Consider the following 26,906-nt stretch of genomic DNA (forward strand, 5'->3'; position numbering starts at 1 on the left):
TGTCAAAATATCCAACACAAAGAGAGGCACAAAAATGTCCAATTGTAGGTATTTCCAAAATTGTTTTTGTTCAAACTGCCAAGCTAACACTGCGGTCAACCCTGGCTAAATATAGAAATCCAAGCCAAAGCAAGGCGGATGTTGACGGTGCGGCTCCAGGACGGCAACGACAACAGTAACCAATAATAACACATGATCAACTACTGAGTACGTCCAATCAAAGGCTTACGGGGGAGGGCTTAGCATCGCTGAATGACCCGGAAATATTTTCGTGCACAATATTTTGCGCGAAATATGAGTCGAGTGGCAGTGATGAAGTTACAACGGAGCGCCTGAAAACAATAGAATAAACGTGTATAAATGTTATAGCGAGCGAAAAAGGAGAATACAAAACATACTGACCAAAGGTCTACAAGTGCAAGAATGGACGAATATGATGAAATGTATGGTATTGAAGATGACTTTGAACAGCAGTTTGCGGACGAGCTTGAGGTCATGGCTGAGATGGACTGTAAGTTATATTAGACGAGTAGACATCAGGTAGCCAGGTGCTACCCAACAAGTTGATACATAAAACTTGAATTTGCCGTCACCGTTAGAGGATATTAATTTGCAGTAGGGCTTGTATAGTGTTATGGTCATACTCACTGGTCTGGGAGTATTGCTAGTTATTGTCTTGCTGTTACTCATTTAGCTTGAATGGATAGACTTCTGATCTTTTGTCCTGGAAATCGGTCTGGATAAGAGCGTCTGCTAAATGAATGTAATGTAATGCAATCGCCAACCTGTTTATCTAACATTAGTTAGCTATAGCCAGCTCCCAATGAAAAGTCTTACGAGCCCCCAGTGTACTCTCTGTGCCTTGGTGTTCATGTATAATGCCTTGCAGGCGAATCCCCTCGTCATACGAAAGTGTCCGACTTCAGGAGCAAGAAGCCACTGTCATTTGAAGATGCAATCGCCTCTGGGGACATTGTCCAATGCAACAAGTCTGGTGCCAGACATCCTGACTCTTCCGCTGCGAAGCCAGGCAGATCGCTGCCTCACAGTCTCGATGACAGCGAGTTCCCGGAACACCTGCTGGACAGCGATAACTTTCAGAGTGAGTGAGCTCCTCTTAGTGCGTGTCTTGTTCTGTTGCGTAATGTGAGAGTATGATGCGACAAGTATCACACGCCTCATTTCTTAAGAGCGTTTGTGGTCCTACTACAGGTCCGAAGGCTAAGAGGCAGAGGCTTGATGTGGCTAAAAAGCTGCAGTTCACTTCGTCAAATGACAGAGACAACATCACACCTCCCTCCTCCCCAGAGGACTACAGCAGATCGAAGAGCAGCAGGTAGGAACAGTGCAAGTCACCTGACAAAGGTGCTGCCTGCCCCTTGCAACCTGTTATTTACAGTTTACATTTGGAACTCTAGCTAAGTCTCTCCCTTTTCCCTTCTCGAAGTGTGCCAACTGTGACTACCACTGCCTTGGATATTAGTGGACTGGGAGAATTGCAGGAGTCTCCCAGGAGAATTCCCACAGCAACAGGACATGTGCTCCGCCGACCCCCTCCTACCGGAGATTACATCAGTGTCACAGACTCCTCGGGCAACAGGGTCTACTTGGCAAAAAGGGAGGAGAGCACTGTGAGGGTGGGTTTGGAAAGACAGTGATTGGTAATAAGTGAGAGTTAGTTTGTTTCATTTCCGTTGCAATATGCATGTATGAGCTCATGTCTCTGTGTGTCCCTGCAGGCTGTGGATAGCAGGGCTATGCGGGACTCCCACTATTCCCTGGGCCTGCTGTCTGTGCCCATTGAGGTGCTGAGGGAGCAGGTGGCAGAGAGGGTAGGGCCCCACACTGCTCTGTGTTGACATATTCCACTGTATACTATGAATACATCTTTGTGTTATCTTCCCACCTTATCCCAATCATTTATACCTGTGAAATTAGGTTGACATAAAAACAATGATATTGTGAGATGTGATTTTTTTCAGTTGTGTTTGTTTTTAACAGCGTCATCAGCAGTTGGTAGAGGAGTCCCAGAGGTTAACTGAGATGCTCAACAGGTATCTGTCTGATGTTTTTCAGGCTCGTGTGTCTCAAGCAAATCTGCTAGTGACTGTAGACCTTTGGTGTCTTGTAACTAACTTTGGGTTTTCTACAATTCCATTCCCTTCAAGCCGAGTAGATGAGGAATTTGGGGAGATGGACGGCAGAGAGCCGGAGGTAGAGGAGGAGGAGGCAGCAGACGAAGACCAGGACGGCACTGCCTCACGGCTCTGGGTTGACAGGTTCTCCCCTCAGCACTACACCGAGCTGCTCAGTGATGATGTGAGTTTGCGAAACAGAGGCCTGCCCGTGCTCAGCTGTGCCGAGGCGGCGGAGCCGTGATCCCGCTAACCGCCTGGCTGCCTGTCCGCAGTTCACCAACCGCTGCCTGCTGAAGTGGCTGAAGCTGTGGGACACTGTGGTGTTCGGTCGGGAGAAATCCACGAAGAAGCCCAAGCACCCCCAGGTGGACAGCCGGTTAGCCCTCCAGCAAAAGGACCAGCAGAACTCGCGCTTCAAGACCAAGACCCAGATCACTGAGGAGATCCTGGAGGCCGAGCTGGATCAGTACCAGAGACCAAAGTACAAGGTGAGTCATCAGGGGGATTACGCTTAAGACTGAAATGGACCGAAAAAAAAACACCTGAGCAAAGTCTACAGAAATAAAAAAAAATTAAACTGTTTTATTTATTTATTTTTTTTAAAGAAAATGGCTGATATCAAAACTTTTCCCTCCAAAATTGTGTCTGGGAGTTCTGTGTGGTTGAGTGTCATATCGATGTAATAACGAAAATGATATGACACAGAATATTTCATATAGGATAGCTGGTGAAACGCCCTATAATAGCGTGCAATGCATTTAGACACTCCTTGATGTGCCCTTCAGGTGGCGCTGCTGTCAGGACCACCAGGACTGGGGAAGACTACACTCGCACACGTTATTGCAAGGCATGCTGGATATAATGTGGTGGAGATGAATGCCAGGTGCTTTTGATGTTTTTTTTGCTGTTGTATGTGCTATAAGTACATTGGATATAACACCCATTGTTTTCTTTGTTTTGATTATTCCAGTGCTTTTTAGGTCAATGCTGTTTAAGATGTGTTTAGTTTCCTATTCCTTTAGTGCCTATCCTGAGGTGGTCTGCATTGCTGATCCCTGCAGTTGTTTCAAATGAAAAAACTGCATTTTTTTGGTGGTGCGCAACTGTAGATAAGATTCCTTTAGATGCTCTTAAATTGGGCTTACAAAGGGAATTTGAATAAAATGTGAAAGTAATCTTTGCCGCTAATTCAATCTGAAAAAATTCATATTCAGAATACAAACTGATGCTGATAAGTTTCACCATAGTGCGGTACATGAAACACTTAAGTAGCCCAGCACTTTTCAGATGGAGATTTAATTATGAAAAAGTTCATGACCTGCTAATTGAATTATCAGTTTCAGCCAAGGAATTATTCAGCTCAACTTGCTGTTAACAGAAATAAACTGGATGGGGCTTAATTAAGGTGTGCCAAGGTGTGTGTCTATATATATATATATATATATATATATATATATATATATTATATATATATAGTTATATATTACATTATTAATACATTATAAGCGAATTGCAAAAAATCCTAAAAATAACCCTGCAGAAAATCTTTTTTGATACCTGGATTGTCAGAGAGATGTGTATACCTGGAACACACACATGAATATTCACCAGAGCCCCTGTCTCTGGTTTCCCTCAGTGATGACCGCAGTGCAGAGCTCTTTCAGAAGCGGATTGACACGGCCACGCAGATGAAGTCTGTACTGGGAGCCAATGAGAAGCCCAACTGCTTGGTGATTGACGAGATTGACGGCGCGCCTTCTGTGAGTCCCAGGGCTGTTTCATCTGCCGGTCAGGTGTCTGTAAGACTGTGGGGACTTCTTTGCTTCTCTCTGCTTTTTTTCTCTACTCTCTCACATTTTCACTCTCATCCCCCCCTTGTCTCTACCTCCACACTATTCTGGGGTCCTTGCTATTTATATATTTCATTATCTCCTCCATTATTCTCTCTCTGTCTGTCTGTCAAGGCGGCCATCAATGTGCTGCTGGCTACTCTGAACCGAAAGGAGAGCCGTGAGGCGGATACAGAGGCGGCGGGAATCGGCACAATGAAAAAGAAGAAGAAGAAGACTGAGTCGGTGCTTTTGAGACCCATCATCTGTATCTGCAATGACCTGTAGGTGGCACTATGGCCCTGAGAGCATCTGCTGACCATCGTGGTGCACTTGTGTGTCTTCAGTCAGTCTTGTTACCTGCGATTGTTATAGGGCGAGTGTTTCGTTGGACATACGGTATATGGTACATGTGTGTACAGGCAACAGTGTGGTGTCATTGGAAGGAGCAGGGCTTGTTACCCAGAGGTTGCCTGTTCCATTCCATGGGGTCAAACTGCTGGGGTACCGTGGGCGAGACCCTGAACAACTTAATAGCACAAACTTGACTTTCAAACTGCATTTAGATATAGACATTACATGATGAATTGTCTATTTCACATTACAGTTTTCAGAGAAGTGTTCTCTCATGTACCCATGTTGGTTGGAGGTTATTAGTTGTCCTTGCCAGTGGCCCCTCCCACTCATCTACAATGAGTTATCGGATGAACTTTCTTTATGGTCACAGAGTTCTGTTTACATCAGAACAATGTCTTGTGCAGTTTGTTAGCGTGCAGTTGGTGTACAGATGATTGTTGTTTAAATGTTATAGTAAGTCTGTGAGATGGCAATGTCTTTGTGTGGGACAGGTACGTGCCCGCATTGCGTCAGCTGCGCCAGCAGGCCTTCATCTTGACCTTTCCTCAGACTCAGCCCTCACGCCTGGTCCAGAGGCTCACCGAGGTACCAGAACGTACTCACTGTCACGCAGCATAAAAAACATATGTACTCTCCTCTTGTATGAAAAACTTACAACTTACGTTTAAAAGCTAAAGCGGTCTCTCTGTCCGTCTCTCTCAGATCTCCAGGCGTCAGGGGATGAAGGTGGACTCAGGGGCCCTGATGGCCCTGTGTGAGAAAACGGAGAACGACATTCGCTCCTGCATCAACACACTGCAGGTGTGTGCCCGCCCTGTCCTCTGTTGCACCCCTCCACCCTCTACCCCGGTCCCTGTGACTGATAGGATACTCAGGCCACAGCCAGCACCCCCCTCCCCGCCTCTCTGTGGGGCTGTTCCACTTTCCCTCCTTCCTTTTCCCTCTCACTTGACTTGGCTCTCTCCAGAGCGCTCTCTCCAGGCGAAAAAGGTTAATTGAACAGTGGCCTTTGAGCCCTTCATTCGTCTGAGGGCAGATGTTTAAATTTAATAGACACACACTCCCTTTTCTGCTGAGTGTGGTAAAAATGGAAAGGTCGACGCCAAGCACCGAAGGAATTAACAGCACACATTCCAAATTAGCATCAGGAAGTGGCGAGAGGGTAGGGGCAAGCGATCCCAGGGACTGGCTGTGTCAAATGTGCGTTTTTGTGTGTGTGTGATTGTGTGTGGTTGTGTGTGTACGCAGTTCCTCCATGGCAAAGGCCAGAAGCAGCTAGACCAACGGATGGTGCAGTCCATGACTGTCGGGCTGAAGGACCAGAACAAGGGGCTGTTCTCTGTGTGGCAGGAGATCTTCCAGCTGCCCAGAGTCAAGAGGTAGGCAGCCCAGTCTCAGCAAGGGCGGTAGACAGCACATGGATCTCTGTGGATGCAGCACATGTGCGTTTGTACGCTTATGCAGCTGTGACGTGATTTTGAGCATCCTCACCTGCAGCCGGATTGGTACTACTATATAAGCACCGTGGGGTCACTGTATTGTGTAAGAATGCGCTGTAATCCTGCTGCATTCACATCTGTCAGGTTGTATTAGAAGTTACACAATGGACAGTCAGGGCCGTGTGACATTGAGAAGGTCGGCCCAGCACTGCATTTATTGTTTTATTGTTAGCTGATCAGTCATTTCCCTTTAGGAGTGTGATATTTTTTTCCTCTGCATTACTGTAATTCATGGCTTGCCTTTGTGAGTCGACTTGTTTGTCTCACAGCTGAGTGAGCAGCAAGAGCCACAGGCAAGCTCCCTGTGATCCCTGTTGTCGCTAATTAAATCTTACGATGAAAACATCGTCAAACATCGCAGCGCGCAGTGCTGGGATATACCTTAAGACTGGTGTTATTCATGACGTGAGAGGTTCTTTCTTCAGCCGCCGTGGATTGTTTGACTTTTAACGCACCGTCGAGTGACAGAGGTGGCCACATCATCACGTTGCGGGGTGTGGCGGTGTTGTGTTGCAGGAAACGGATTGGTGAGGCCCTCTCTCTGGGGGCTGAGCAGGGCGGGCAGAGCAGCACGACAGCTCAGAGGCTGCAGCACGTCCTGCACCTGGCGTCCTCCAGCGGAGAGCACGAGAAACTCACGCAGGTGCGCCCTGTCTTCAGACAAACGCCTCGGCCCTCGCTGTCTCCTCCCGTCCCCCTCCGTCACCTTTCACTCTCTCACTGAATTTCTGTTCGCCCTCCTTCTCTTTCATTTTCATGCGGTTTCCCTCGTTCCCTCTCTCTGTCCTTTCTCGCTCCATCTCCTGCTTCCTTGTTCCCTCTCTCTGTCCTCTTTTGCTCCATCTCCTATTCCCTCCTTCCCTCTTTGTGTCCTCTCTCACTCCCATCTTCTACTCCCCCCTTCCCTCTCTCCTTCCTCTCTCACTCTCCTGCTTCCTCCACCCTGCAGGGGCTGTACGATAACTTCCTCAGTATGAAGCTGAAGGACCCGAGTCTGCGAGGAGTGTGCTCCGCCCTGGATTGGCTGGGCTTCTCTGACGTCCTCAACGAAGCCATGCTGCACAGCCAGAGCTTCTCCCTCATGAGATACCTGCCCTTCCTGCCCGCTGCCTTCCACCTCCTGTTCGCCGCAACCACCGTCCCCCGCATCAACTACCCAAACAGTCACTATGAGGTGAGAGGAGCAGGGCCTTTTATCTGGCTGGACGATGACGTCCTTACACCACGGAGACAGGATAGCCCGAGCATGCACACCCCCCCCCCGCAATTTTGAAATGACGATAAAAGTGATTAGATGTGTCAGCACGATCAAATATCCGAAGCATCGCGGATTTCCCGTATATGATATAGCATTGTGTAGCGGATGAAACTAGTGATGGCAATGCGATCCTGCATCGTCTATTTTTGTTAGGTAATATTTAGAAGAGTCTTTTCTATGAGAGAGTGGTGAGTACCACCCATTTGTAAGTAAATGTCTGTTCAACTCCCTAGCCCTCCCCAATTATAGAAGCAGAAATAGATTCAGTGGTTTTTTTTCTGCCCTGCTCATATTTGGCAATGAATGCGGGTACATTGAGGAAAGCTCAGAGGACAGTTTCTGCTTTCATTTGTGTCAGATTCAATATATCGACTCAATATTCTGTGTATTAGCTTTACTTGTACTTACATCAGTAGTTACGCTGTTTGTTCTTTGCCCTGTGATCCCACCATCAGACTTGTGATTGTTGTTTCTGGCAGCAAAGTGTAGATCAGATGCCATGTGTGGGTAACGAAATTCTATCGTTGGTTCTAATCTCGAGTCCCAAGTAAAGCACGCATGTGAACCTTAGTTATCTGGCAGAACAGTCCCCGTCTCTGATCTCTCTCCCTTTACTCTGACTCACCCTCACCGCTCCGCGCCATTGCCATGGTTACATCATTGAAGTTTTTTTTCCATCTGTTCTCCAGTGGCTTACCACACTAGCTACAGTGCCAGAAATTATTTTTTCGTGAAAGTCCCAATATTGATCTGACTAAGCTCATTTTCTTGGAAGCTGAGTTTAAATTCGTGTTGACCCGGGCTGTCCGAAGACCCCTTGCATCCACGTGCCACAAAGGAAACACTGCCCTTACATACCGCCCTCACCAACTGAACCTCAGCACTGTCTGCTGACGTTCACACGCTCCTGCACACGACAGGTTTAAGATTAATATCACTACAACTGTTACTTACCACAAGTTGATAGCTGTTTTCACTTACTAACTACAGTTATGAATGAGTGTTAATAACCACTCTGAAAAGGTGTTATGGAACTGCCCAGAGAGCACACATGCTTCGTTTGTCATAACCCGTGACCTGAAGTGGGGGTTTACTTCACCTTCAACTTCACAGTAAAGGCTTTTTTGAGAAACATCAGTGTGCTCTGACATTGTCACCATTATGAAGAGGTAAGGTGACTTTGTTTATGGTAATTTCTCCTTGAACTGGAAATGGCCAGATAATAAGCCCTTTCTGCACCTCATCTTTGGATGAAATGGTAGATTAGGCATGCCTCAATTTGCAGGATTTGTATTAGCTGATTTTCATTTCTTCATTTCGCATTTCTGTATTTCTCAATGACTTGACAAGTAAACACATTTCCGCTATGATATGCAGCCAGCCAGTTAATTCACTGTGTGTCATGTAACATTAGGTACATATCCCATGCAATATACCGATGATTAATGTAACCCATACCTTAATGGTGGATAGCTAGCTACATTGTTTGCTGGTTTATCTCTTTGTTATTTGCCAGTCTTGCCAATGTGTGATTGTTTACAGCTTAGTGAATCCCAGGCATAAGCTCTTTCTGTCTGTTAGACAGGCACGCATCTGTTATACAATGTTATGAGCTTTGTCTTTCATTGGTGACCTTGTGCTACCATATTAAAACTGAAAGCATGTGTCAGTTTTACTTTCGTCGGACTGTTGAGCGAATGAAATCCACTGTGTGAACACTAAGCATGTTGTCTGTGTTTCAGAGGAGTCCGAGGGTCTGAACCTGCGTCGAATGGCACTTAATCAAGCTAATATGGTCAAACTCAGGCCTCCCCTGTGCCAGTCAGAACCCTGTCCAAAGGAATATCTGATTGCGCCACTTCAGACGCTGCCTGTGGCTGAATATGCTACAGAGTGATAATCATAGGCACGTCCTTGAGTTCCGCCAGGCATAATTGGAAATGTTCTGATTACGGCCGTCGGGTCCTCAGTGTTTCCATAGGAGTGACAGTGTGTGGCAGGACCACCCTCCCCTCCCCTGTTACAGTGACTGGCCACTGGGGCCTGGCTGTGATCTGCCTCGGTCCAGAGCTACTGCGGGGACTTAACTGAACTATGACAGCTTGTCTGCATAGTTTCCTTAATTGGATCGAATCGGGGATGTTTATGTCTTCGAATCTCGATATAGTTGTTTGACCAAATATGGCTGTGCTTTTCATCCTTTTGAGAGGGGGAGGTCAGCGATGTCTTTGTATGGTCAGCGAAACCGCTGATCTCGAACGTGCAGTCAGGGCCGTTCAAAAGAGGTTTGAGATAAAAAAGAAACACAAAAGCACACTGAGTGCGCCGCAGATCAAAGCGTCGCGATCCCGGGACCTCCGTGAGCGGAAGCCTCCGTGGGGTGGGCGTAAAGTCCGTGCCACCTGGCAGCGCGTGTAACGCGTACACATGCTCCTGCACACCCTCCCCGTCCTGGGCTCACAGCTGTGTCTCTCTCTCTCTCTCTCTCTCTCTCTCTCTCTCTCTCTCTCTCTCTCTCCCTCCCCCCCCCCGCCCAGGCCCTGACGCGGACGCAGCACACCAGGAATGCTCTGGTGGCCATGCTGGCCGAGATCCCGCCGTCCATCCGCAGCCGTGTGGGAATGAGCTGCCTCTCCCTGGACATCCTCAGCATGCTGCTGGAGGTCATCTGTCCCAAGCTGCGGCCGGTACGCATCTCCCTCAGTCGTGCCCCTTGGTGTCCGAGGGTGCTGTGGCATCACTGTCATCTGTATGTCTCTCTGTGTGCTTGATGTCATTCCATAAGGGATTGGTGTGTGTGTCTGATGGTGCTGTGGAATCATTGTCATCTGTATGTCTCTCTGTGTGCTTGATGTCATTCCATAAGGGATTGGTGTGTGTGTGTCTGATGGTGCTGTGTTGGCAGTTTGGGGGTGAGGGAGAAGGGGTTGGGAGCTTGGGTCGACACAGGAAGAGACCCTTGCAGATACCGAACAGTCTAGAATCCAGGCTATGCAGATGCGTAGTTTTGCTCAAAGGTTTAATAAAAAAAGGAATTAGAACTGCAATCATCCGTTCAGTAGAGTGAAAAACAAAGGGACACTTAACACTAAAGTTTGCAGAAGTTTGATTAGGTTGTTATTCTAGGCAAGCACTTTGACAGCATTTGGTAATGCTGTGTGTTTGCAGTTCTGGCTCTTACCAGAGTTCATTTGTTCATTAATCACAGAGCTTTGTCCTCCCTACTGTAAGCTATTTATAACATGTTATCGTAGACCTCTTTAAATCCAAGCGCAAGTGTCTTTTCCCAAACCAGGCATCATACAGCTCACATACTCGAGAACTGGTCCTCAGATCTGCAAGTCTAATGAGTCGTCTTTTAGGTCAGAGATCTGAAAAGAGAGGGATGAGCTGCTAGTAATAGCAGGTGGAGGCAATCTAAATTCAATTACAATCAGAATCCCCCCCCCAGTGCCCCATGCATGAATGTGGGCATAATTAAAGCTACAGCAGCACCACTACGCTCAGTCTTTCACGCCAGAGTTAATGTGCTTCCCCATCAGCACCTGCAGGAGTGGAGCTGTGCAGTGTGTGCAGGCTAACCTACATAGGAAATCCCCAGGCTTTGTTTTTATTTTTTAATCACTTCTCCTCATGCTGTAATTACAGAGCGCTTTCCCTTTTTAATTATGTTTCACACGCTGCTAAGAGGCGGCTTCCTCAGATCAGGTTTTAGGCCGTCTCTCGTGGAGAGGTCGGGGTGGAGAGGGAAGAGCAGCCGGTTGCTATGTTCTGAAAGCTGCGCCGGCCGCGCGCTGCTTCAGTAGCACATTTGCAAGACGCAGTGTTTGTCATGTGCAGTTTCAGATCTCCCCGGCTCCTTGGACTCTTGACTCCACTCCCACAGGCTCGCCGCTTGCATAACTCGAGTTCTGTCACGACTTTGCCGCGCTCCAGGCCTGGCGCTCACTCCTCCCATCCGTAACAATCAAGACAAACGGCGGAGGAGCCTCTTTAGAGACCGCTTGTGTCCAGGGGATGAGTTTAAGGGAGGAGCGTGTGGGCTCTCTCCACCGCGCGCGGGGTAGCAGATACTGGGAGGACTGAAAGCTTTTCCCTCTGAAGGATCGGCGATAAAGCAGCCTGCCCCCGTACCTGTGGGCGAGCGGCTGCGTGCTGTTCCGGGAGAGGAGATCGAGTCACCGCTGCGTCAAGCGCCAGCGTGTCAGCACGATTAGTTCCAGCCCTTGTCAGAGACCGAGGGAGAGGAAGTGGCACGGCGTGGCTCCGCGGTGCTCTTTCAGCCTGCTCTTCCCCCCCCCCCCCCCCCACCTCAGTCTGCCTCCTTCTCCTAAGCTACCCCGCCATGAGCTACACCACGTCCAATCCGGGCCCAGCACAGACAAGGCCTGCTGAAGAGTTGTCGCGGCCTGGCGGCCCTTCCCTATCTCTGAGCCCAGGTTCTAGTCAAGCTGCGCAGGAATCATTTTGAATAATCAACCCTGTTACAAGTGCATCCAGTTCAGGTCTTGTGCAAGTGAGTCTTGCATTAACATCTGTTGTTAAGCGCGGGCCTCAGGGAGGCTTGTGCCTGTGTGTGTTTGTGTGGAAACTTCGCCGGCTAATGATCCCATCCACCCACCTCCCCCAGGTGAACCCTCAGCTGTATAGCGTGCGGGAGAAGCAGCAGCTAGTGGAGCTGGTTGACACCATGCTCTCTTACAACCTCACCTACCGTCAAGACCGCTCCCCAGAGGGCCAGTACCTGTACCTGCTGGAACCGTGAGTACTGTACTCTGTCGCTCTGCCACTCCGCTCTAACGTTCCAGATCCCTGTGCACGTGGGAAGGGTTTCTCATTGGTCCGTGGTCTGCTCCACCCTCACCTTGGGGAAAATGTAATGTATGCAAAATGCATTAGAAATTCTCATCCTGTGCTGTGTGATTCTGAGTTGCCACAGAGCTACAGTATTACGCATCTATCCTACAGCGGTACTGGCCGAATAATTCCTCTTCATATCTCAAGAACTCACAGCTTAAAGGTGTCATTTTGTTCCAGGTGCATAGATTTTGAAGCATAGTCTTCCACAGCATCACTATTGTTCCTGTTTTGTAATAAATAATAGACTGACACCAGTTTGATTCTTAAGGACAGGCGCAATCTTTTGCCCTGTCAAAGAAGTTCATCATTGCAAATAACTCTTTTTAGGAGCATAACAACATTTTGTAATTGCTTCCAAGCAGTAGCCTTTTACCCATTAATAACTCTGGTATGGCTATAATAGTTTGCCAAAGTTACTGCCAGTTAAAGCCCAATATATTACAGTGATTTGACCTGATTTTCCTCCCAGTGAAAGCAGAGAGGTTTCTAAACCAAGGTAACATTGAACAGTGTTGCTGAATAATTCAGTTTGGGTCTGTTCTCTGCACATGGTTTTTAGTGTGGCACAGTTGAAGGTACTCACTTGCCTCCTGCTGGGAAAGAGTTGGTTTTTTTGTATCTTGAGAGTTAGGACATGGTGAAAGACATACAAAAGACAAATCCTCATGAAGGAAGGGACGATGAAATACATGTTAGGTTTGTGTGGAGGATAAGTGGTTTCTCAAAACAGCCTCCTTAATTAGTTTAGCCGTGTTCTTGAATTTACTGAAGGGCTTCATTTCTGAATAGAAGCTCTCACATGAAAGGGTTCTGATTAAAGAGTAAGGGCTTATAACAAATTGTTAGTTGCAGGGAAAGGTAATACTGATGTCAAGAATATTCAAACTTTACATAAGTGTGATGCTACCATTGTTAAGCTGTGACCCTATTCCAGAGTTTATACTGGGCCACACTTAAAGACATCATCATGGTCTGCAATGAAAACGGCAGAACTCAGTACTGCTAATAACATCATTGGGTATGTTGTGCGCATACGTACCCAGACAATAAAATTATGTAGTCTCAACACAGCATGATGATATATCTTGCAGACAGTTATCTTCTCAGAACGAATGCTTGATTGAGTTCCAAGTACATCCATCAGTTTAATGAACACTGAACTTTAACTGTGAAATATGGGGTGAGACCTGCGCTCAGTGGTTCTACAATAAACGTTGTTTGATTGTTCTTTTATTATTTAGAGGTCACACACACTATGATGCCCAGCCCATAAAGGCTTCTAAGACTCTGTCATACAGCAATATAATTCATTAGCTTTAAGCATATCAATAAACACTAACCATTTCAGAAGTCAAAATTTGATAGTAAAGGGTGTTTTTGACTATGCCCATGCCATCACATTGTTGCTTTCTTAATAGAGGAAATGCTGAACTCCAGATGAACTCTCAAACATCTTTAAGATTTCATGCCTCCATCCCATCTGTGCTTTGGTTAATTAATTACAGGTGTTAAGTAAAAGACTGAAGTACCACTATTGCCGAAATATCTGAGAATTCCATGAGCCAAGTTATGTAACTGTTTGGAATGATCACGATGCCATAATCCAAACTCCCAATCACAGTGTTGGGGAGTGCAGGGTATTAGGTATTAGTATTCGTATTGGGGACCATGGCGTGGGATATTAACATTTTGCCTGATGTGCTTGCTGTTCATTGAGCGGCATTGCATAACAGCAGCAGGCATCCAGAGATGCTGCGTTGTGGCTTACGCCATGTTTATTTCCCGCGGGTTACCTGAGTGCGCTCTCCGTCACCAATCTCTCCCTTGTCATTATTTTCCGGGAAGGGCTTAGTGCCTTAAAAGATTATTTGTTCCCCGTGTTTACTCTTGTTTGCCTGCGACGCTTCCTTCATTGGTTCACCCCTCTTTATGTCAGTGTTTTTTTCCCCCTGCCTTTGCCCTCGCGTACACCTGATTCACAGTCAGTCGTGTGTTTGCAGTGGGAAGCGTAAGCCAACACACAGGGCACTCCGGCCTCTCCTGCGTGGTCACTGCGGCAGCTGGAATTTTGGGCTTACTGGCCAATTGGCAGAGTCTTCCTCATAATCGCTGGATAGCTTTGCGTAGAGGAGTCGCCCGGGGGCAGAGGCGGGTGCAGGCCGTGAGACAGAGGCTGTGGGAGCCCAGGACGCAGGGCGGGCTGAGGTGGTGAAGGTCGTCGGTGTCGGTGCTGTCCTCTCTGCTCCTCTCCACGCCCCTCTCTCGCCCGCCATGCAGCAGTCCTTCCTCCAGGCGCGCTGCGAGCAGACCATCGCCACCTCCGACTGGGGCATTCCCCTGGCCATCGCCCTGCTCCTCCTCATCTTCATCTACGCCTTCCTCTACCTCCCGGCCACCACGCACCGAGCCCTGCTGGAGGCGGCCATGGCCAATCGGACGGAGGGCATCGCCATCGCGTACAAGGGCAACTGAGTGCCGACGGAGGACATGGCACCGGACGCAGCGGGAAATGAACCCTGGGGCTGCGGACTCAGTTGACCCAGCGAATGTGCGCGCGTAGATTGCGAGGTAGCGCTGACTGATCGGGATGCGTATCATCTCATTTCCGTGACCCGCGCGCGAATGTCATCCCTGTGGCTCTCTAGTCTGAGGGCTGGCAGAACGCATGCACCGCCCTGCCGCAGAAGTGGGCTCAGCGCGTGCCTATTTTTACCTTTTCAAGATCGCCTCCTCTCATCGACGCTGCCACGGTTGCTAAGCACCCCCTCGGCCGTGCGGCACAGCGGGATGGGTATTTCTCTGCTTAAACGGAGGAATTCCTCCCCGCTGCTTCAGGGGGGAGGCAGCTGCTAGGCGAATAAGCTCTCTCTGCCTGCAGTGACCTCTTTAATCAGGCCACCGGTGGACAGGGAAGGATAGTGTCACGGCACTCTCTCAGGACATTGGGCATTGCAGAGATACCTGCCACACTTTTTACTTACATTTTTTTTTTGTTTCTTATGAACTGACCAGAGGGGAGTCTAATATTCGCAGATACTGTGACTGTATCTGTTCAAGACATTTTATATGTACGCTCTTGCATCTGCTAATGTACGCAGATAGAACGATGGCCAGAATTGTTAGCATTATGATTACTAAATGGTCCAAATGTTGTTGTGTTTCAGATTATCACACTTTGTATATAATGCTTTGACAGTATATGTAAAAATATAGTATTTATCATTTGTAAATAGTGTACTTGCTACTTGCTGCTAGTATTTTTGTATACAGATCCATACTGGAGCTGCAGAAGGTTGCTCATGTATATTAAGAAGGTTTAATTAAATGTAGTCATTTAATTGAGTAGTGATACATGTAAAGTGTTGTAGGAAAAGATATATACCATGTGGTTTAGCACTTTAATATAAGAAACATTTGAATGCATTTATTTCATAGCAAATGTTAGTCAGGAACAGTGGTTTCACAATATCTGCTCTTATTTCATAGTCATGTTTATACACTTTCCATACTTTATGTCTGTAAATTTATGATGAGGTCATAAGTGATGTTTAAAGATGGAAGAGTCTCCACAGCTTATATTAACTGGAGTCTAAGATAATAATGTAAGTTACTTTGGCATTGGAGGTTCAGAATACCTTGTTGTTAGTGACTGCTTACTTACCCCTTACCCCATTTGATTTATGTGTAGGAATTAGACCAGTCATAAAAATATAAAGTTGATAAACCTTCTTGTATTATTTTTGTGTCTGTATAATCACACTACTGTTATAGTAGTGTTTAATAATAACTATATAAATTTATGATTTCAGGGAGAAAATTAAGCCAATATTTATATCCATCTAGCAAGGAAAGAGGCTTATTCAGGTTCAAGACAGGGGAATACGCTGAACTGACTGAAGGATGCCAAAATTTCAATTTCTTACTAGTATCCAATGGCTAAAATTTCCCATTTTATAAGATGCAAGTCAAGCATAATTAACAGCATTTTGAACTAGTTGGTCAAGATGCCAGAAAAAAGATTCTGAATTGAGCTTAAATGACTTCTCATCACACCTAGAGCCCAACCACTGGCATCCTTTTGGCCTTTGAAAATCCTGCTGCATTTGATCTAATGTCTCTGCTTTGTATTTGAACATGTCGGATTAAAGATTATCGTGATGTTCTCACTCTATCTGCGCTACACTGTGTTAGATCTCCGAACCTGATTTACGTTCTTGTGCGAAGGTTGGTCCAATGCTGTTACATATATGACTGTATATGTGTGTGTGTGCGTTTATGTATATGGTGTAGGTTTCCGTTTCTTGCTAGGAAACGTGGTAGAGCATCTCCTCTCTGTGAAAGGTTGTCAGGCGTTTCCTGCTCGTCACAGTGTTGTAAATCAGAGCGTCTCTGAGGGGCTCGTTTCCTCCCTCTCCAGTGCAGCGTGTCCTCCGCGTTCCTCTCACACCTTCATGAGCAGTGATTTCGGGGGGTTGGGGGGGGGGGGGGGGGGGGGCTTCACTGTGATACTGGGACCTCCTGTCTCTCTCGGATCTCTTTCTCCGAACCCAGAGATGATTAACATCATCCAGAGAATGTTTTTCCCTTGTCGTCTTGGCTTTGGTTTTCTGCGGGGAAGCAGGTTCCAGGAATCCATCGCTTTTAGATGTTACGGTAGAAACTTATATCCGTACGTTGGCCTATATTAATAAAGATTTGAAAGCATTTACCTGCATACTCTGTTTCTAAGCAGAGTTTAATGATGCTTGACTTAGAGCCAGTCATAGTGACGTACTACATTAAGTGCAGTGTCCCTGCTCCCTGCTATCTGTGGGGTTCCCCTGGGTATCTGCTTATGCTTTAATGAGGATGTTGGTGTTCTTAAGGTGTGCAAGCACACACAGCTCTTCTAGACCAATTAGATACGAGGAGCAGCAAATGTATGCGTAAATGCAATCCGTCTCTCTCATATATTGTACAGACAATGTCTGTGGGCTTAGACATCTGTGTGTGTGCATGTGTGGCTGGATTTTGTTTCCTGTGATGCGTCTTATCATAGTGGATTCTGTAATTGAAATGGAAGCATTGAGTATCTTTGTTTGTGCCCACAGTGAAGCATTGTGAAATCTGCTTGTACCCTGTCCTCCTATAAGCCAAAAATATCATGCGGTGCTGCCGTTTCCTCAAAACAGGGACAGGAAGATTATATGATTTGTTTTTTCTGTGCGCTCACTGTGAATGTCAGTGACTGCACCAAGGACTGAGGCCAAAGCCCTGTATTATGCTATTACACTTCCAGACAATCATCATTTTATAATAAGAACAAGAGTAGCGAGGGTCTGTAAAGTCACAGAACAGGGATTGTAATTATGCTCCGGTGACAAAAAAAGCAGTATCATCTGAAGGTTTGCCTGATTGCAGGAAATATGTTTCCTTACTGTGGTCCTGGCAGTTTGTTTATTCAGCTGGTGACTGTATGACAGACTGAATTAGTCAAATAACAGGGGTGCCTGCAATTTTCAGAATTGAATATGTAAATAGGTAATCTCCTTAGTGTCCATTGGCAAGTGTCTCCTTGCAGTGAAATGATAGATGGCCCTCACAGAGGACATAATTGAAAATTTCAGGGGATTTCGGTGATGGCGGTGCGTCGCTTTATCTGGGCAGTGAATTGAGCTGATTTAATCAGTTTTCTTTTAAAGAAGATGTATTTGATTTTGTTTTTGTTTTTGATGCATGACACCTGACAGGATTAGAGCGTAATCCCTTTTCCCCTGTCTCTCTGAGCATGGCCGTGCAGCGCCGCGGCGTGATGGCTGCAGTGCTCTCTCTAACCCGGCTCTGACGGCAGGACGCTGCTGCAAATGATGTATCCAGTGAAATCAGTAAATACACGGCAGTACTGCCTTGTCATTTTTCATTACAGCCCGTGTTTTAGTCCTTCTCCCCTTGGCGCGTGCAGCGGTTATTTCCTGCCTGTGCGTGAAAGGCAAGGGGAGTCCATGGTGGGTGGGGACAGTGGGAGATGTCTGCAGGCTTCTGTACGTGCCTGCGTTGCAGGTGTGCCTGAGCCCTGTGTGTGTGTGTGCCTCTGCTCTTCCCTGCAGGAACGTGGAGGAGGTGGTGCGCTTCCCGGGGCTGCCCCCCCGCCGGCAGCTCACCTACCAGGCCAAGCAGATGATCGCCAGGGAGATTGAGCTGGAGAGGATGAGGCGGGCAGAGGCCATGCTGCAGGCGCGCAACCCACAGCGGGTGAGACAGGCGGCGCGTGGACACCCCAGGAAATGAGAGGGGCACTCTCTGGCTTTGACAGTAGAGACCGAAATTGGCTGCGTATCGCTCCACACACATACAATGAGAGAGAGGGAGTCTCAGTGAAGAGACACATTTAGAGAGACATCCCAAACACCCTTTCACACGCTGTTGTTCTCTCACACATTCAAGGCTCCAGCACCCTTGCACACCCTCTCGGTCTCTGACACATTCGAGGCATCAAATACTCTTGCGCGTTCCATAGTTCTTTGACATGTTCACTGCACTAGCAGTGATTGCACATATCTTGTCTTGTGTGTAAAGGTTAATGGGCGCCTCCAGTCAACATGCGGTTCAGTCACACCCAACAATAAACTTTCTCATGTAATCTTTTAAAACATTTATTTGTGATATTGTTTGGGAGGGGTCTATATGGTCAGACATCTCTTCTAAGGAAGAATTGTGTGTTCATGTGAGCTAATTCTCCTAGACATCCATTAAAGATTCATTAGGACAGCCATGTTTTATTAAGCAGCATTTACTGGGCTAGGAGAAGAAGACAGGAAAGGGATGGGAGTTTCAGTGGACAAGAGCCTGTTTATTTCTTGTGAAAAATAGTTGACGGAAGACAAGGAGGAAATAACCAGCACATTGTACCCTTTGTATATGTTTGTCTGAAATAACTTTTACCTTTAATGCTCTAATTTAATATTTAAATATTTCAGTTTGCATACATAGAATAATATACTGGGAATCAAGTGTCTTCATTTAGTTATTACCATGTGACTGCTAAGAGTTTCTTTGTATATTTATATCACTTATTTGCTTGCTGTTAAAAGCTCTCTAATGTAAAGGAGAGTTATTTGAGTCTTAGTAAATGTATTTCTAACTTCATCAGAAAAAAATTGGTTATTACTCCTTTTTTCTTGAGAAGAAACAGAAAATAAGGAGATTGCATTTTCAGTCAGAACTCTCTGAAAAGGAAATTCTCACTGTAGCCATTTCTCACATTCCCTCGGTGGGACAGACTGCAGCTGCCAGTCTGAGCTGCTGTGGTCTGGGCCAGCCTCTTTCCCGAGAGTTGCAGGATGACGTCACCACCCCAGCCCGCCTCGCTCACCGTTCCCCTTCCTTTCCTCCCTCCTCAAAGTATGCAGAGGAGAGGGGCTGGTTATTTCTGTAATGCCTGTCCATGAATTGTTAATGTCTGTGGATTGCCTGGCCGCGCTTTGCTGAGTTTCTGCTGGTTAATTAGGCCTGGGGGACAGAGGGAGAGGGGTAGAAAGGGAGAGAGAGAGAGAGCGAGAGAGAGAGAGAGAGAGAGACGGAGGGATGGATGGAGAGAGGCGGAAGGGTGGTGTCACCATGGCGGGGAGTTGGAGAGAAGGCTGCTCCTGTGAGAAGGCCCATTTATGCAGTGTTTTGGATAAACAGCGCACAGGTGTACTGTGGAGATGTCAGGGCTCATCCTGAGGAGAAAGGCTGCCACTTAGCACTCACGCCTGAAAGGACAAGTCTGGTCCGAATGTATAATCTGATGTGTTGTACATCTGCAGAAGACTTATGCTCCTCATTTTCTGTCTGGCATGTCTGGTTCTCAGAGCAGCAAACCTGACAAATCTCAAAGCTGCTTTATGTTTTTAATGAAAAATTTTCTGATTACCTCAGAACACTACACAAGATAGAAGTATGCTTGTCCACAGTAGGTGTGCTTTGTACATCGGGACACAGTTTCAAAGGAGTTTTGAGATACTTCAGATGATTTAAACTACACATATGCCTACCTTTTGATGAACAGATCAGTTCAGAACAATGTACTTTTGGGTTAGATCCATATTATTCACCATATTAAAACTAGTATTTAACCTTCTCCTTTTGAAAATTAGTTGCTATCTAATGGGAAGGACATTCCCTCTACTGCTACAAAAAAAAAACAAAACTGTTGCTTTACTGAACAATTGATTTAGTCTCTGTATTCTCGTGAATCATCACACCATGCTGTTCACAGTCAGTTTGTCAGCTATATTTTGATCAATCAGCCAATTTTCATGTAAAAAATATAGTATGTATCAAATTGATTATCAGATTTGATGATCATTTGATTTCATTGGACATTCAGCAGATTAGTAGGCATAAGTTCAGAGCACCGTACAAAGGGACATTAACATATATAAACTTGGGGTCTAAACGCACACCGAGTAGAAACACATTTCATACATTGGACTATTTGAAGCCAGCTCACAGAGCTTATAACACTGTCCTGACAGTTCAGATCAGTTGAAATCAATGTGTCTTCTCAAAGTATCAGGTACAGGAAAGGTCCTAATTAGAGGAATTAAAGTACAACCTGGAGAGCTGAGTGTTCTGAGGGGGATGAAGGTTCCCTGCTCTGAAAGAGGGTTTCTCATTCCTCCACTGAGTGGCCATAGTTAGGTGGGCCTTCAGCAGACCAGAATTTAAAAACAGATACAGGTTGCAGCTGGCAGAAAATGGCAGTGAGGGAAGGGAAGCCTGGGGGGATATCAGGAGAGAGTGTCATTGGGCAGCAGTAATCTGGACAGGTCTCATTTATGGGGAACCTGTTGTTGGTTTGATACACTGTCAGAACCTTTATCAGAAATCAATTCCTCAATACACAATAAAACTACCAAATTTCTTTACTGCGGTGTTATTTGTAAGTTAATTATAAGTTATTTGTAGGGTTATTTGCTGTTTGCTTTTCTGACTGTAATATTTGTGTGTCATAACAGAAGGAGGAGAAGGAAAAGAATGATCCCCAGGGAGGAGGTCAGAAGCTGCCTACCAGGAACCACCAGCAGAGATTGGAGAACATTGTCAAGCAGACGGTGGTGGACACCAGGGTGAGCCCTTGGACACAGTCTCTCTATTGCACCATGTGCAAACGATAAAAATGACAGGGAGCGCACTTGTATGCTTGAAATGTTTTCTTTTCCAAGAGTCTGTTCTTCTCAGGGTCCTTGGGAATCCGCCTCCACAATGCAAACACGTCTGTGTTGTCTTGACATTTCCCTGGTACCGTTCTCTGTACCCACATCCTCTGCCTTTGTCACTGGCTGTCTCCGTGAGTCATGGAATCGGCACACTAAGGACAGGGGCTGAGAGCAGCATGATTTGAATTAACCCTGATTTATACAGCCGCATACCTGTAAAGCATGTGATTTTTCTTCTAACACCGAAGGAATTATGTTAGCGATGTGCAGTCGCTTCCTGCGCAGCCCGGCGGCACGGTCGGTCCCCACGGCTGCAGAGCGTCGCCCTGTCATCAGCAGGCCCCTCCTGCCGCGCTCTGCTACTTAGGTTGGCCATGGTAACGGCCGCTGACACCGCTGCACCCTGTGGCTCGCACCTGCGCCACTAATTATGCTGATGATAAGCGAATAAATGGAGTTTCTCGCCGGCAAGCAGCTGCAAGTGACACGTCTTGTTCCAGTTTACAGGCCTAGTGTGGTATTGAAGTGATCCTGCGGGCATGGTGCTTGCCTGGTTTCATGCTGAGTCACCCCAGAGGCTTTTAACCGCTTTACCAGCTGAGCCTGGCCGTGCTCCCTTACCCTGCGAGAGATGGTGTTGGGTGCATTTGGCCCTGTACGCTGGAGTGGACAGTACCTGTCCGGCAGCCGTCTCGAAGGTGTCTGTTAGGGACTGCAGTGTCTGGCATGGCATTCCTGTGAATACTGTGTCACCTTGTCTACTTTACATGCGGCATTATGCTGTTTTTGCGGATGTGTCTGAGGAATTCCCCTGTTCCTTGGCTGTCCAATCGAGAGTAGTCTTTGGAAAAGTTTTGTGGTTGCCCTTGTGCAGTGCACCAGTTATGCCTTACCCAGATGTTTTCATGTCACTTTTGTGTGACGATTAATGTCCCACAATATGGGATTAGAATTTATTTTGTCTGCATGTAAATTAATATCTTTCATATAGCACTGTAACGATATATACGAACGAAGTATAATGGTGAAGCTGAAGAGTCTTGCAGAACAGTGACCTTATAAAGTTACAGTAGCTACAATTAATTTCTCCCTGGATTAGTTGAGCAATATGGTCATGGTGGGTGGCAGTGTGGCGTGGTGGTTAGGCAGGGCTCGTAATGCACAAGTTTGATGGTTCGACTCCCTGAGGGGGGCATTGTTATACTCTTCAGTGATTTAGCCCAAGTTTCTTCAGTAAAGATTCAGCTCTGTGAAATGGGTGACGTGCCCTGGATGAGGGTTTGATACGCAAAGAATATAATAATGTAATAATATGATTGATAAAAAATTGCAGTTCAGAACTTAAACATTCTGGTTTGATATTGTTGTCATGTTGCCTTCCCTTTTTGGGAAGTGCTCATGAAACAAAATGTCACATTATGCATCCAAATCACTCTGGAGAAGTGTGAAAAGTGGATTATCTAAATTAAATACATCGTCGGGTATGGCTTTTATTGTTGCCATATAATTTAACTGCATTTTTTTAATATTAATACTGTAGATTTATTAAAACTGTAGCGAAGCCACCATTAAAGTAATAAACGCTGATTGAATTTCCAGTGTAGTGCTTTTGGTTGCCAAAGCAAAACACCCCAGCACCACATGAGGGTGTGGTCAAAGCACTTCAGTTTTGTGGGAGTGGCCTGTGTGGTGACATCAGCGACCTCCAGACTGTGTTTGGCTACACCTCTCTTCCAGGGCGCTGCTGCTCCCTCACCACGGGGTCTGTTAACAAAGCACCGGAGATTAGAGTGCTGTCATCTGCCGGCTTTAATCTCCAAAAAAGGGATGGCTCTGCTGCTGCCTCATCAAAGCACAAAGCCTGTGTGTGTGTGTGTGTGTGTGTGTGTGTGTGTGTGTGTGTGTGTGTGTGTGTGTGTCTGCGCAGCTGCACTACTTGTGTGTGCGTGCGGGCATGCCTGTGTGTGTGCGTGTGTGTGAGAACTGTTTTATGAGGTGGAGAGTGTCACCACTGTTTATAGCTGTGTATTAATATGTGAACTAATCTTAAATTTCTCTCTCATCTTTAAAGTGTTAATTAAATGTCATGTTAGCTAATTGACAGCAGTTGACGTGTTCTGCAAGGCTGGGTGTGGGGTGTTGGGTGCAGTTTGTTGCTGGAGGGATAAGCCTCGGTTTTAAAGTGGAGCAACGGTCTGTCCCCAGGCTCAGCTCAGGCGGGGGGCAAGTGCTGCGAAGCAACATGCAAAGAAACAGACTGTAAACACACTGGGTCCATAGGGAACAGATCAGCTGTGTAATGAGTCTGCAAGGGGGTAACAAGCACTCCGAGCGGGAGGGGGGAGAGTCATGGAAAACTCATGATTATAGCTGCATGCTTTATGAATCCCATAGTTCTCTCTCCCTGTCTGTCCTATTTTCTTTTCAACACTCTTCTCTTCAAAATTCTCATTATTGTCTCAGCCATCGACTTGCTATATTTAAAACACACCCACTCTCCAATTGTGAAGCAATATTCAGCCGAATTAGAATGTTTTCGGTGTTCATCAGTATTGTGTTTAATGGCATGATCTTAACTCGGCTCCCAGTATCGGCTGTAAGTTTGCACAAAGTCGAGTCTAATTAGCACAGACCAGAACTGAAGGAAAAAGGTGTTAGGACTCTTTCCTTCGTCCTAATTTTAGCGCTTGATGTGTGCTCTTACCTGCACCTGATTCCCCCGGCGCCGAGGCAGAGGAAATGTGAGAGACGTGCAGGTGTTGAACGGCACTGAGATATTCTTGCTCTGGCCAGACTCTCGGGGAGCTCAGTGACAGAACTGGATCATGTCTTGTCTGGGGACTGGAGCGTCCTGGCACGGCTGGGGATGTTTAATGAATGGGAACATGCACCTTGGACAAGCTGAATAGAGCTGTAACTATGCTCTTCATTTTCCGGCACACTTGTCCTGTGTCGGGTGGTTGGAGGCGACAGGGACACACTGCCCCCACCCACCCCTCCGCCTGGAACGTTCACGGCTCCGCGGCGAGACGGAGAACAGACTCCTCGCCTCCAAGCACGACCGCCACGCTTAACCTTCGGCCCCAGGCGTGGCAATGCCTGACTCATTATTTGATAACCCTCTATCAGGTTTACGCTCACACAGGCCAGATAAAGAGCGCTAATGGGTTCCCAAGCAGCTGAGCTAAGAGGCCGTCTGTCCCTTTTCTGGAGGAAGACTTTTAACGTGTTAATGCCCCTCCTGGCCCGGCTCCAGAGGAGTACTCTGCTAAAGCAGAGGCGGCTGCGTCTCTCCGCCGGCCCCCGGGGGTCGCATGCATGCTGCCTGCAGTGCGCCGCATAGACAGGGAGCCGGCAGAGAGAAGGAGCGAGAGGAGTTGCTGGAGCTGCAGCGGTGTGGCAGGATTTCTCTATCTAATCCCAGCGCCACAGAGAAATCAGGTTAATGGGAGATGGCTGGCTTTAGCCGCGCGGCAGCAAGCAGATCCGCTTTGCAGGCCAGCGCCGGTACTTAGGAGGCCGTGCCATAATGCCAGCGCGGAAACGCCAGCCCGCTGGTTTATCAGCACGTTTCGCTGGGCACGGGAAGCCAGTAAATTAGAGTCAAAAATGAAACATGGGAGGTTTTGGGTGGCGGTGGTATAGAGGGTATCTGATTATGGGAAAACAAACGTGTTGCCTTGAAGTCACATCTGTTGAGGTATGCTAATCTTGTGATAGGTCTAGCATTTGCTAGAATATTTGCTATGAATGTCCAGGACATGTCAATGACCAAATGACCAAACAGTTTAAAATATTTTTTGGTGGTGTTCTCATTTGACAGCCCTTCAGCCCTTCCTTTATGGAAAGGGATGACGTTTGTGGGTACCAGTGATGTATGTGTGAGGGGGTGAGATCAGCAGCGCTATGTTGGGAAGTCACTGCTGCTGCTGCAGCTCTGAGAGTATTCTGGCCAGCTCTGATCGAATGCAGCTTCCCCGGTCCCCCAGGCCCGTTGCAGTGCTCGAGCTGGAAGGCTCAGGCTTTGTTCATCATTGTTACCTTATTAAGACAGTCATTTTTTAACAGTCACTCTTTGCTGACGCTTTCACTGATATTTTATTTCAGCCGGAGGTGGACTTCTTCGGACGTGCCATCGAGCCGAAGGAGAAGCCGGTGCCCTCTGCTGCTGCAGGTAATACAAGCCAGGGACGGTCTCCTCCCCCTTCACGGGTATATTTGCAACTGTTGGGATTTCAAAGAATTCTGTTTGTTTTTTTTTTTGGTTAAAAAAAGTAATAAGATAAAACCTGGTAAAAAGTGTAAGAAAACTGCTGGAGTCTAGATGCATACATTTTAAGTGCAGAAAATGCAGTGTGATCCTATATGCATTTGTGAGCATAGCTGTGATAGAGGCTAAATGAGCGGATTATTATGGGTGGATTAATTGTCGTCCGTTGCGGGTCTCCAGCAGCGCAGAGAGCAACGGTGTGTGCGGCGGGGCCGGGCAGGACTGTGGTGACGGGCTGTTGGATTAACAGCCTTAATCCCATAGTGAATGGAGCAAAATGAGCACGGACTGTCTTTATCCAATGCATTAGTTTGATATCCGAGCGCTCTGGGCGGCTCTGGGTGGGGGGTGGGGAGTTCACTTTGTAGATCAGAATCACAGCGCAGGGCCAAGAGGAGGATTGGAAGGCGGGAAGGGGCGACAAACATTGGCACTTGTTTTGGTTCCCCTCCCCTGTAGGCTGGGGTGTCCCCACTCTCCAGATGGGAGGACTGGGAGGGAGAGTGCAGTATGCAGCTCAGACAGGGGGGAACCTCTGGTCTCATCTGGTATGATGTTGTGTGTGTCTGATCTCTGTTTGTATGTGTGTGTACCTGACTGTTGTCTGTAGGTGATGCAGGGAAAGTTGGTATGGAGCTTCAGATCGGGAAGGCAGTAGGCAACAGCGACGTGTGGTTCCGCTTCAATGAGGGGGTGTCCAATGCAGTTCGCCGAAACGTCTACATCAAGGAACTGCTCTGATGGATCGCCAGTTTGTATTTGATAAAGGAAAATCAAATCCATATGTAACCTATACAAGAATTTTGTCTTTGGAAAACAATGTCTTGCTTTTCATTCCCTTTTTACTGTATGACATTATACATACATTATGAGTCATTGCAAAGACCGGAAAAGATTGTTTGGTCTAAAACCAGTGGAAGGATTTAGCATGTTAAATGTCAGTTTTCCTTGTCAAAGTTTTGTTTGTTAACTCCAATTATGTGGACGTTTCTAACAATGTTTATACCTCACACACAAATAACATGGTTCAAGCTGTCTAAAAATCCGCTACTTTATTCAATATGACAAACATTTTTTGTAAAACATTCAATAAAAAATTGTCATTTATTGCTCATCATCATTGAACTAGTACTTGATCTTATGCATAATTTCCCAAAGCACTCTTACAAGTTATCAAGTTATATAGAGCTAGATACATAGATAGACTTAACAAAACCATATCCTTGCCTTCCCTCAGAATTGTCAGCAGTGGACAGGTTGTGCTGTTGAACAGCTCAGCCCTACTTTTAGCTGGTGTGCAACCACTGTCACTGCCCCTACACAAAAGACGGTGCAGAGCTTTCTGACGGCTGTCCTATCCTCGAGCAGTACTTTTACATTCTCTTTAAGGAACCAGTGTACAAGGCAGTATTTGATGGTGAAATGGCAAAAAAGTAAAAGTTGTTTTTTTTTTTTTTTCAAGGAGGAAAGAAATAGAAGTCAAAACAAGATTATCAGTTTATCATAGTTTCTA

The 26,906-nt window shown here is 46.6% G+C and overlaps 1 protein-coding gene across 1 annotated transcript; it reads left to right on the top strand.

The window, feature by feature from the left end:
- The first annotated feature begins 423 nt into the window (after nt 1–423).
- On the top strand, nt 424–26,134 carry chtf18 (CTF18, chromosome transmission fidelity factor 18 homolog (S. cerevisiae)). The gene is made up of 22 exons (XM_036547274.1): nt 424–511; nt 890–1,102; nt 1,213–1,336; nt 1,424–1,637; nt 1,740–1,832; nt 2,002–2,054; nt 2,169–2,319; nt 2,411–2,626; nt 2,924–3,021; nt 3,775–3,898; nt 4,103–4,251; nt 4,816–4,909; nt 5,027–5,125; nt 5,573–5,703; nt 6,340–6,466; nt 6,773–6,997; nt 9,619–9,768; nt 11,712–11,842; nt 18,028–18,184; nt 20,929–21,033; nt 25,231–25,297; nt 26,004–26,134. The coding sequence occupies exons 1-22, from the start codon at nt 424–426 to the stop codon at nt 26,132–26,134; spliced, it is 2,940 nt and encodes a 979-aa protein (XP_036403167.1).
- Nucleotides 26,135–26,906: the final 772 nt, after the last annotated feature.

Source organism: Megalops cyprinoides, chromosome 1 (genome assembly GCF_013368585.1).
Source record: "Megalops cyprinoides isolate fMegCyp1 chromosome 1, fMegCyp1.pri, whole genome shotgun sequence".
In the NCBI taxonomy this organism is placed as follows: domain Eukaryota; kingdom Metazoa; phylum Chordata; class Actinopteri; order Elopiformes; family Megalopidae; genus Megalops; species Megalops cyprinoides.